Here is a 13,354-nt window from a genome sequence, read left to right as displayed (position 1 = left end):
ATGGTGCTATATGTTGGCATACTTAACCACTAGGCTATTGGCGCTGACTGTTATCATGTTTATATTAAATAGTGCATTAATGTTTCATATAAAAAGAGAGGGTGATTCAAAACAAATACCACAACTTTTGAGTTGATGTCACTCGAGTGTCGAGTGTGGAGGGGGTCATATTGAACATCAATGAACATCTTGTTTTCTACTGAAAAAAAACTTTAAGTACTCTTCCCATTGATTAAGTTTGTTTTTTTTTTTTAAAGGAGAAGCCTATTTCAAACTTCCTTGTTCCAGTGATTATGTCAGTGTGAAGAAAGCACACTTACTATTACTTACATGTTCCAACTTCGCTCACGATACAATCTTGGATACAATCTTGAAATGCTCATAACAAACGTATGCACTAAAAAAAGGTCATAATTTTTAACCAATAAGAAAATGTGCATAACTTTGATGGAAACATCTTTAAAACTTCTAAACGGGAATTTTGTCACTGTTTATGATCACACTAGCTTATAGATGTCTTAAAAATGAACAACAATAATACTATATGGGACCTTTCAGCCTGATTTTTGTTCATTTTATAAAAAAAAATTTTAACTGGTTGAAAAATGCAATATACTATATAGGTCAGGTAATGTTCTTCAATGCCAAATTTTTAAAATGCTAAAGATATCACTTCATATTAAATAGTGTATTAATGTTCAAATAAAAATAGAAAGCACACTTACTATTACTTACATGTTCCAACTTAGATACAATCTTGAAATGCTCATAACAAACCAATGCACTCTGAAATGCTCCAAAACCAAAATTTGGTATAATGACCTCCCAAATCTGGCTCATAAGATTGTTTTCCCCAAATATCATCTGTGTCTTGTCGGTATGCTCTGAAGTGTAACTCATTATGTTGGAATATTAATTAGAGTTTTGCAGCAATTCAAATTTTTATCAATAATACTTTTTCTACTTTCCTAGGAAGTGACAATGTTTATTAAGCATATGGGATGGAAATGGTGCTTTGTTGGCAAAGGCTTTATGCAAACCTCTAATTTTTTGCATTACATTCACAGCTTAATGACCATATGTTCACTGTCCAGCTCTCACCTGAAAGGCATGTGGCGTATCGTCTACACAGTGCACTCGCAGGCTGTAGTCCATAGAGGAAGCCTCCATACTGCCAAACACAGCAATCCTTAGTCTCTTTATGGCGGCATCGGTGACTGGCTCCCCCACCAGCGCATAACAGCCCGGCTGATCCAGCAACAAGTGACAGCTATGTGAGTCCATCAGGCAATAGCAGGAGGTTGATTCATCATCTACTGACATTATTTCCTGAGAACCCAAGAAAGAGACAGTAATGAAACATGCTCGCAAATCAGACATAGCTGCTTCTTCGATGAATATTTGCTAGTGTCTATAGTGCACATGCATTAGTGGCCAAAAGTGATATCCAGCCTATGGAAATTGAAAATCTTAACGCTGATGTTATGTTGATGTTGACTTTCTAAAAGCATATCAGACGCCTGGAGAAAGTAAAACATCTGTATGTGCTCTGCATTTCAACTCTGTGCAGGAAAATGACTGCTATTACATTTACAAATGATATATTCTCAAATGATTACATTGTAGTCAGTGTACACATGAATTCAAGTGAGATATTTTCAACACATCTACATAATGAAATAAAACCCATATTTCATTAGAAATGTAGCTTGACTTTTTTTTGCCTATTATTCATTGTAGCATCATTAAAAGGAAATATTTAATGAAAATCACTTTTGACTGCTACTGTATGAACTTTAAAGGTTTAGATTCGCAATGATGAAACTTTATTTATTATTGCCTGACTGTCTCTGTAAAGCTGTTTTCACATCTGTTTAGTATAAATGAATATAGACTAGACTTGACTCAATAATTATCCACCCAAATTCCGTTCATTCACTTTTGTCATTCCAAACCTTCAAAACTTTCTTTTGTGCAAAATACACTTACCGGCCACTTTATTAGGTACACCAGTCCAACTGTTAACACAGATTTCTAATCAGCCAATCACATGGCAGCAACTCAATGCATTTAGGCATGTCGACATGGTCAAGACGATCTGCTGCAGTTCAAACCGAGCATCAGAATGGGGAACAAAGGTGACTTTGAATGTGGCATGGTTGCTGGTGCCAGACGGACTGGTCTGAGTATTTCAGAAACTGCTGATTTACTGGGATTTTCATGTGCAACCATCTCTAAGATTTACAGACAATTGTTAGAAAAAGAGAAAAAAAATCAAGTGAGCAGCAGTTATGTGGGCTCAAATGCCTTGTTGATGCTGGCGGATGGGCCTCAGCAGTAGAAGACCACACCGGGTGCCACACAATTGGCACAGGCTCACCAAACTTGGACAATAGAAAATGCTGCCTGGACTAATCAGTCTCAATTTCTGCAGCAACATTTGGATGGTAGGGTCAGAATTTGGCATCAACAACATGAAAGCATGGATCCATCCTGCCTTGTATGAATGGTTCAAGTTGGTGGTGGTGTAATGGGGATATTTTCTTGGCACACTTTATTCCCATTAGTACCAATTGAGCATCATGTCAATGCCACAGCCTACCTGAGTATTGTTGCTGACCATGTGTATCCCTTTTTGACCACAGTGTACCCATCTTCTGATGGCTACTTCCAGCAGCATAATACCGTGCCATAAAGCGTGAATCATCTCAGACTGGTTTCTTGAAAATGACAATGAGTTCACTGTACTCAAATGGCCTCCACAGTCACCAGTCTCAATCCAATAAAGCACCTTTGGAATGTGGTATAACAGCAGATTCGCATCATGGATGTGCAGCCGACAAATCTGCAGCAACTGCATGATGCTATCATGTCAATATGGACCAAAATCTCTGAGGAATATTTCCAGTACCTTGCTGAATCTATGCCATGAAGGATTAAGGCAGTTCTGAAGGCAAAAGGGGGTACTAGTGCCAGTCAGGTGTACCTAATAAAGTGGCCGGTTAGTGTACTTGTCTGCTTGCCTACAATCTACTCCATAAACACATGAATAATTGTTATTATGACTAATTTTGTTTCTTGTTTGGTAGAACCTTCTCTTTGAAGAGCTTTTGTGTTCTTTTGGAAGCTTTCCAGCAAGTATTGTTGTGTGTGTGTGCTTAAATGACATCTAATAGATGTCCAAACATAGATGCCTTGGCTAAAATAAGGATAAATTTGGTCACTGATAAAACAAGTAATAGATGTCTAACAACAGTCTATAAAGAGTCAAATTAAACAGACTTCACATGTGAAGTCATTCATTTTTATCTATTTTATGACTAGTCTGTTTTGGGACTATTGTTAGACATCTATTACTGACAGCCCATATTTACTTTGTTTTAGCAGAGATGACTATGTTTGGATGGCTGTTAGATATTTATTAAACAATATAAATGCTGGTTTAAAGCCTCTGTCCTGGATCATTGTAATTGCCTAGAAAAACTATTTCATTTTTTTAAATATAGAATTTTGCAGGGAAAAAAATGAAACAGCATGACAGCAAATAATGATGACAGATTTTTTAAATTTGGGGTGAACTACCTATTTAACAGAGGAGCCTTTTCTTGCTGTCACAATAAAACCGCAGGAAACATTAGCAATTAGATTTAATTAACCTTACCAGACCTTTACTGGCTAACAAGCTTATCAGGAACAGTGAGTGCCAAAAAGCTGACTACAAGTTGTAAATTAAGCACAGGAAATAAGATTATAATACGCAAGTGTGCATTTGTATTTAAGGACAATTTCATCTAGATGTTATACAGTTGATTTGTTTCAGGCTCAAATGTAAAATGCTACTCCCGGCAAAACATCTCATAAATGCAACCTCAGATTCTACAAGGTTTCTCATTGGTATGGGAGTCTTCAAAGAAACAGTCTTCACACAGATATACAGCTGCCACAAGATGTGTTTTTTTCCACCTCAGTGTGTGAAAGAATCTCAGCTCATCCAGCAGTTTCCCCAGTGTGATTGTGTGATCAACTGGTGAACGGAAACGCTAAATTGCGAGGTCATGTCTTTATTTCTCTGACACGTCAAGTTGAGCACAGACATTCATACAAAAAGACCTCTTTTCATTTTTCGGACAGATGTCCATTTGGTTATGTGACTTCAGCTCTCTAAAAGCAATGTAGATAAAAACAGAATAACATTTTGGAGAAACTACCCTTTCTAAACTGATAGAACTGAAATGTGGGCCATGTGTATAAATGTGTGTTTCTCTGACAATTCAGTGATGTAGCCAGCAGTTTTTATACAATTACTTAAGCCATCTCCCACACTGGAGCTGTGACTAGTTTTAATAAAACTGTTAGAAGAAGGGGAAAAAACTCTGACAGCAAACACGTTTTCGTGAAGACTGCCGATAGCAATCTCAAGGATAAGTACAGTGCATTGGGATAATCTGAAATTCATCTAAATAATGACTCACGTTGGTGGTCAGACACAAAAGGGAAGGTTATTATCTAAAAGCCTTCAAGAATGCTATGGGCTTGTGATAAACAAACTCTGCCGCCACAGTAAACTTTCATTAATATTTTAGCTTTAAGATTATCATGACAGTTTAGCTTTTAGACTGGTGCCACAGTAAAACACACGGAACTAGGGTTGTATCAATGGAAGAATCCTGATACCCTGCAGTATTCTTTGAATCTATAATTCAATTTTCAGTTTAACCATTATATAAAATGGGTATAAAATGTAAATGGGACGGAACATATTTAATCTTGATTCTTTATTATTTAGACTTTTACACACCTGAAACTTGTCTATAGCGCTTGTTCACTGCTGCTCTTATAGTTGTGTAAATTGCTTCCTTGTCCTCATTTGTAAGTCGCTTTGGATAAAAGCGTCTGCTAAATGACTAAATGTAAATGTAAATGTAAATGTTATTAATCAGAATAAATAATATGTTTTTGCTTCCAATCTAATACAATTACAATTCCATAAATACTACAAGTATCTAAAATTCTGAATATAGAAATATAGAAGCAGGCTGTGATACACAAATAATACATGTTGAGGGAAATTATCCCTTTTAACCCTTTCACATGTAAGTTTTTTAATGTTTTATTTTTAAATGTGAATATTTTTAGAACCTCTGATCTATAATAGAGATTCTATATAAATAATTGTTTAGAACACATAATTTTAAAAATGATGGTGACCTGCCAAGTTTATAACATAACACATCACAGAACTGATGATTTATGCATCTTTTTTCAGTTTTTCCCTAATTATTGAGAAATATTGTACTAATTGTAGTTTGAAAAACCTGATTTCATTGTTTAAAAAAGCTTATTAATTAACATATTATTTGACCTACACTGAAAAAAATTATTCAAAGATGATTCCTTGCATTTACAAAAAAAAATGTATGTTAAGGGGTTGTAAACAATTTATTTGGGCTGAATTTAAACAAACAAATTAAGTTTAATTTGTATAAATTCAACACATATAAATTGTTTCAACAGTTTTGCAGACATAATTTTTTTCAGTGTATGATCTATGAGGTGATGGGTGCCGCCATGCTGGTTCGCATTGCAATGAAGAGATTAGAGCTGCTGGATTTACAACATGTTAATTCATCCACTTTTAGCAAGATATGAAAGTAACTGTCAGTTTAACTGAGAAAATATTAGAGTAAATGTTCTAGTAAACATAAACAGTGTCTATTTCATTTGAATAATGCACATTGCCTAATTATGTTTAAAAATTATTATTACTGCCATCTCCATAGACATCAGTAAGCATTTTGTAAGCCATAAATGTTATAGATGCGTCCCAATTGGCACATTACTATGCACTATGTATAGCATATTTTATACATTTTAGACGTAACACAGTGCTCATTCAGTAAAGGCACAGCTAAACAGATGTTTTAGCACAGAATAGGTACAGTATGTAGTGTCGTCCCAAATGGAACACTAATGTTTTTTTTACTGAGGAGAAATTCAAACCATTTCCCACATGACGTTTGACGGTTGCCAAATTAGTGAAATAAATTACCAAAGTACAAAATAATACCTGCCATGAGTATAACCACATTCACCATCGGAAGGCGCTATAATCACTCTCATATTTTGCTTTCACAATCCAACATGAGCATCCAAAGGCTCCGCCCCTTCCGCTATGTGAGCAAAGCAGCGGCCATTAAGTGTGTGAAGTGTCCAGCATTCCACACTATATTTTAACGACATCCGGGTAATTAAAGTGCACTTATTATTCTTTTTAGAGTTTTCAGTGTGAATGCGCTACAGTACCTGCACTATTTATAGAATAGAATAGTGCATAAGTATGCAATTTGGGATGCACCTTATGTTTTGCCTTTACTTATGTGTAAATGTCTGAAAGCTAACATAAACAGCATTTGTTTGAAAACACTGCAAAATTGTGATCTACAAAAATTGCTGCACACATCTTTCAGAAGCAGATAGGAATTTATCAGCAGATCATGAGATGTACTAAATGTTCTAATCACACCATTGGGATTGTACACGTCATGATCCAACCTAGACTGATCAGACCAGTGTGATTCTTTATATCAAAGGGTTAAATGAAAAACTAAACTGAAGTATTAATGAAAAAATTTTAATCCACAAGGGAACGCAACATAAAGAGGACACATGAATCCAGTTTCGTCTAAACTAGTACATTTATTACAACAAAACAATCAAACAAATCATGTGTCACAACTAAGCAAGAATGAATAAAGAATCAAAACTCAAGTTCTCCAACAAATATCCAACACTAACCTAAGACTAAAAAACCCAACAAATAACAAAGCACAATAAAAGAAGAATAAAAAAAAGGCAGGAAATTAAAATAAAATGAATAAAGCTTGATGGCTGGCAGTGACGTCTCTAAATCGTTCATTTAGATGATTTGATCAAGGTATTTAGGAATGAAGCAACTGCTTATTTTTAAGATGGTCTTTGATATTTTGACTCACCTGAATCATTCAAAAACACTGATTCATTCAGAAATGAAACCCCATTGTACTGTACAAGAAAAACAGCTCTGCTTATTTTCCTTTATGAAATGGAGCGAAAACATCCAAATTGAGAATGTTGTGTGTAAAATGTAATTTTATGTATTACTTTTTAAGGATTTGTTAAAAATCCATCACAATTTGTGTTGATATTCATGCTGACAAAATCTTACTTGTGTCAACATCTTGCATTATACATAAAACAAACTCACACAAGAACATTGTTACCCATATATCAAAATGTCTGACTCTTACTGAAGGACAGTAGGTAAATTATTGTATACAATTTATTTATGTTGTTAAAAACCACATATGTGGAATAAAATGATTGAGAAATAAAAACTGCGAGCAATTACTACTGTGTTAAATGGAATTTTGTTCGTCAAAAGTGACAAAGATGGTACTAGAAACATTACAAATAATCAATCAATGATCTACAGAAGCGAATACATTCTTATATAAAGATATGCTGTGCACATTCAAATCAAGACTTTACTGAATGAACACTGTGCTATTGCACTATTATGTTTTTCTTTTCTTTTTCATTCTTTTATAACCTGTTTTAACACATTTTAATCAGTTTTATCTGTTTTAATCATTTTTAATCATTGGAAATTTTTTATTTTCTTGTTTCTTTTATTCTTGTTTATGTAAAGCACTTTGTGTACCATTGTATGTGAAATGTGCTATATGTGTATGAAATGTAAAGTTATATAAATAAACGTGCCTTGCCTGTGTAAAAAGTGATGATTGACATGCTATTTCTTGCTAAATATTTTTAATAGCTTTCTCCTGAAAAACTGCAGTGCATCTAGAATCAGATGTGTTCATCTGATAACATACAGTGCTCAGCATAATTGAATACAGCCCATTTTGAAAATGAATATTTTGATCCATTTCTCAGTGAATAGAGGCAATTTATTTTGATGCATTTAAACAAAACAGACTTATTAAACAGATATATTTATTCAAATAATATTTTAGTCACCAAACACTTTTAGAAATTGAGAGATAATACAATTATTTTCAAGTAAAATATTGCAAAATAAATTACAACCTACAAAATTTCAACTAAATTTTTCCATTTTTTTGCTTCTCTTGATTTTTCCTCTTCTTTAAATTTGTATTAAATATTTTTCTATAACATAAATTTGGGTGTTCTAGTTTTTGGACCATTTTCGTAAGTTATTTTGTTAGATTAGCTCCAGATTTGGCTTCAGTACTGACTAATCTAATGTATATGCACAAATATAATATAGCTTCCTATTAGAAATATGAATTTAAAAGAGAGATTTGTGAGGGGTGTACTCATATATGCTGAGCTATAATGTGTGAATTCTCTACAGCATTTACACAGGACGCTTCAAATAACCCTATTGTAATGTTTGTTTGTTGCAAATAAATAAACATTTTAAATAGTGTGCAACTAATACAACATGACTCATGGTACTATAGTATTGACAATATCACTGTTTCAAAAATACAGCAGCATTGTCAGGGACTAGGACAAATGTTAGTGATTGTAGTAGGGTCAGGGGGGACGTCCTGTCCATGACTCCTGTCCTGATTGCCTCACGTCAGCTCTTATTTCAAGTGGTCTTCTAGTACAACTGGATCGATATATCTCGGGTCTGATGGGGCTTTACCCTGATGCTCCTGCTGTTCAGCTACCATGCACCGTGTGTCTTTCCAGCTATTACAGGCTGTAATTGTTTTTTCCTTGAGCACTTCACTGTCGCAGCCTCCTCTGAGGAGCTGCTGTCCCTGGATCTCTTGTGCGATCGCCTAATCAACACATTTTTAAAACACGCGCAGCCCTGAAGGCTCCCAGAAGCAGTTAAGGGATGCAGTTCAAATGCATTTCACTTATAATTGGCGCACTTTACCAGGTTAGCTATATTACAAAGCTTTAGCAGTATAACATATATGTTTAATTTTTAGAGTCTGGGAAGTGTTAAGTCATGTTTTAAATTTTGGGTTGATGAAGGTGCTAACCCAGTGCTAAAAACTGACAATGTTGTAGGTCTTGATATAGTCGTGAATGGCACCGAAAGGAATTTAAAATGAATTTGCTGTGAAACACACTGAAGTCGTGTCTTTGTTCCTACCTCCCACTTGTTGTCCTTGGTTTGTCTCTTGAGTTTAATGTTCCAGTTTTCGGCGCTGACTTCAGCACAATGAGCTATCGTCATGGCAACAGGACAGGACAGGCTTAGGCCCGGAGGTCCATATGTGATCTCTGGCCCCAGCAGAATCTCACACCTCTCCTCTGATTGGGCACTACAAAAACAAACAATGAAACAAAAAAAGATAATATAAATACTGCCAATTTCAAAACAACCTTGTTCAGAAAGAATATTTTAAACTGATAAAAAAATGACAATAAAGAAATTAATGTTACTAAATATTTACATTTCAAATATATTTTTAGCTTTCATTTTATCAGAGAATTTATATATAAATTCAGTAATTCATTTATTCATTTTCTTTTCGGCTTAGTCCCTTTATTAATCCGGGGTCGCCTCAGCGGAATGAACCGCCAACTTATCCAGCACCCATTTTACTCAGCGGATGGCCTTCCAGCTGCAACCCATCTCTGGGAAACATTCATACACACTCACTCACAATCATACACTATGGACAATTTAGCCTACCCAATTCACCTGCACCGCATGTCTTTGGAGTGTGTGGGAAACCGGAGCACCCGGAGGAAACCCACGCGAATGCAGGGAGAACATGCAAACTCCACACAGAAACGCCAACTGACCCAGCAGAGGCTCAAACCAGCGACCTTCTTGCTGTGAGGTGACAGCACTACCTACTGCGCCACCAATTCAGTCATGAATGTATGTATGTATGTATGTATGTATGTATGTATGTATGTATGTATGTATGTATGTATGTATATATATATATATATAATATAATATATAATCTAAATATTATAAACTTATAAAAAAATAATATATATATATATATATATATATATATATATATATATATATATATATATATATACATATATATATGTATATATATATATACACATATATATATATATACACATATATATATATACATATATATATACATATATATATATATATATATATATATATATATATATATATATATATATATACATATATATATATATATATTACATACATATATATATATATATATACATATATATATATATATATATATATATATACATATATATATATATATATATATACATACATATATATATATATATACACATATATATATATATATATATATATATATACATACATATATATATATATACACATATATATATATATATATATATATATATATATATATATATATATATATATATATGTATATGTATATATATATATATGTATATATATATATATATATATATATATATATATATATATATATACTATATATATATATATATATAATCTAAATATTATAAACTTATAAAAAAATAATATATATATATATGTCTATGTATATATATGTATATGTATATATATATGTATATATATATATATATATATATATATATATATATATATATATATATATATATATATATATATATATATATATATATATATATATATATATATATATATATATATACGTTTATAATATTTAGATTATATATTATCATATTATATATTTATATAATATTTAGAAAGTTTATAATAAAGTTTAGTTTGATAAGTTCAAAAAGAGTGCTTTCTTTGAGCAGGTAAATTAAAGGTACAGTACATATATCTGACAAAATTGTATTACAAATAATATTTGTATATATAAATTATACATTTTAATACAAAAATTATTGTGTTGCTAAGTAAAATATCTAATTGTTAATGGAAAGTATCGTCAATGCACCGCGATGCACCAAGATAATGAATTGAACTGAATCAATGGTATCAAAGTCGTAACTTATATTTAATATAAAGAATCACAAAAATATTAAGCAACTCACAACTCAACTCACAAAAGTATAGAAGCCCATATCTGCCATATAAAATAAATCAGGAATAAAAAACTAACTCACTAAATCAAAATACTGCCATTTTAAGTCAAAATTATGAGCTAAAGAGTCTAAGTTTTGACATAAAAATCTAAAAAATGACTTAAAGGATATACTGTGATTTAAAGCCTGATGAAACCGCATCGATATTTCAAAACTGACAGGGAAAATTACTGAGCCACAGCAATCAAGTTAGCTTTTCCATCACTTTTTTGTTGTATACTAACAGTAACCACAACACTGTAATATTGACATTCACTTATAATAAAACTTTAATAAAACTGCATTTTGTATATTTTTTGTAAAAGCAGTTTTGTGCATTTGTGTTATACCAAGTTGAGTTTTAATAAATACTACTGTTAGGATACTATATTTCATAACATTGCCCATGGAAACTGTATAAAATATATATATATATTTTTTTTACATTCTGCATGGTTTTACCTGTTGCTGACATAAGCTAAATTCTATGGAGGTTCAATGGTTATTTTGAATCCTAACTAAAACAATCAAAATATTTAGATTTTACTTTATAAAAATGATAATGAACATCAATTTCCATCTACAACCCAACACACACAAAAAAAAAAAAAACTATGAAATGGGCATTTCTAAAGCATAAAATGTATTTCTGTCAAATGTTTGACCGTTCTCATTATAATGAGTAGCATAATACAAAAATTAACTGTCAGTTTCTACAAGATTTGTTCACAAGCTAAAATTTGACTTTAAACAAGAAGAAAAATACCTTTATTGACCTTAATATCGTTAATATCGACTGAATTAATGAATTAATTTAGACACATCACCCAGCCCTAATTACAATAGCATCTAAAGCATCTGTTTCAAAACTTTAAGCGTCATTAACAAAAGGTATATTGAAAAATATAACCATTAACATCCATAGAATTTATTTTCCAACTTACATTTAAAATATATATATTAAAACAGGAAACAATCAATAAATATTTCACAATAATACTGTTTTCTTCAGATTCTTTTAGTAAATGCAGTCTTAAGCATTATAGACTTCTTTCTAAAACAGAAAAAACAATTCACTCATATTTGGTAAAAACAAAAAGTGTAAAAAAAATGATATTTGGCAGATGTTTTACACAAAGCAAATGAAATTGATTTCAATGTGTCTTTTATCACATGGTGCAATTCTTGCTAATAGTTGACACATTTAGTTAAATCAAACAAAGTAAACAGAAAATTAAAAAGACAATGAAATGTATAAAAACGACAACCAAAATTCTGTTCCACAACCCTTATAATGATGAAAACTGTCACATTTACAGTCTACAGAAGCATTACAAACACTACTCAGAGAACCTTGATTTAAGGGAAGCTACTGATTCTCCAAGGGCACTGGAGCCGTTTACCAGCTCCTGCATATTCATAAGACAGAGCTTATGATCTTCTGGCCATTATCGCTACCTTCCATCTTTTCCTTGTGGTGGTAAACCAAAACATTAAAACCATTAGTGAGAAAGAGTTAATGAAGGGTGTGTATATTGGATAGCCTGTGCAATGTGAATAAAAATATGCTGTAGTTTATTTGTTGCAGTTTCATTATTATTCTAGCAAGAAAGACTGGATAGACATAAAAAAAGACAAAAGTCAGCAAATAAAACAAAAAAAGTGAAAAAAATTATTCAGTTAATTAATCAACCACTTTATAAATATTCAGATCATAAGCTGTAGATTTAGGCACATTTTAGTATAAAGGGTTAGTTCACACCAAAATTGTCATAGTTTGCCCAACCTCATGTCATCATTTTCAAATTCCACAAGTATGTTTTACTTGAATCTGGGATATTACTGTCTCTTTAAAAGTCTCTTTACACTTTAAAATGTTCAGAATGTGATCATAAAGTAACTTCATACTAATTTAGCAGTTTAAACAAAGTATTCTGAAGACAGACATTTTTTATTTAACAGATTTAATTTAGTAATTATTTTTTCACATGTGAATAACATGCTTACAGTGCATCTGGAAAGAATTCATAGCGCTTCCACATTTTTTCATGTTACAGCCTTATTTTAAAATGGATCAAATTCCGTTATTTCCTTAAAATTCTACACACAACACCCCATAATGTGATTTTTTTGAAATTGTTGCAAATTCATTAAAAATAAAAAACCTGAATCACATGTACATAAGTAATCACAGCCTTTGCTGTGAAGCTTTAAATTGAGCTCAGGTACATTTTGTTTCCACTGATCATTCTTGAGCTGTTTCAGCAGCTTCATTGGAGTTAACCTGTGCTAAATT

General features: G+C 32.1%; 1 protein-coding gene across 1 annotated transcript in view; it reads right to left on the bottom strand.

Annotated features, from left to right (window-relative positions):
• The window catches only part of unc5db (unc-5 netrin receptor Db), a 261,505-nt gene that overhangs the window by 17,624 nt on the left and 230,527 nt on the right, over window positions 1-13,354 (bottom strand). The window contains exons 12-13 of the mRNA XM_056457840.1: window positions 9,140-9,311; window positions 1,102-1,329 (exon numbers count right to left, since the gene is read on the bottom strand). Coding sequence (XP_056313815.1) covers window positions 1,102-1,329; window positions 9,140-9,311 — 400 coding nt within the window. The remainder of the gene's footprint in view (window positions 1-1,101; window positions 1,330-9,139; window positions 9,312-13,354) is intronic.

The sequence above is a fragment of the Danio aesculapii genome, chromosome 5 (genome assembly GCF_903798145.1).
Source record: "Danio aesculapii chromosome 5, fDanAes4.1, whole genome shotgun sequence".
NCBI classification, from domain to species: Eukaryota; Metazoa; Chordata; class Actinopteri; order Cypriniformes; family Danionidae; genus Danio; species Danio aesculapii.
This window is presented reverse-complemented; position numbering and strand designations above follow the sequence as displayed.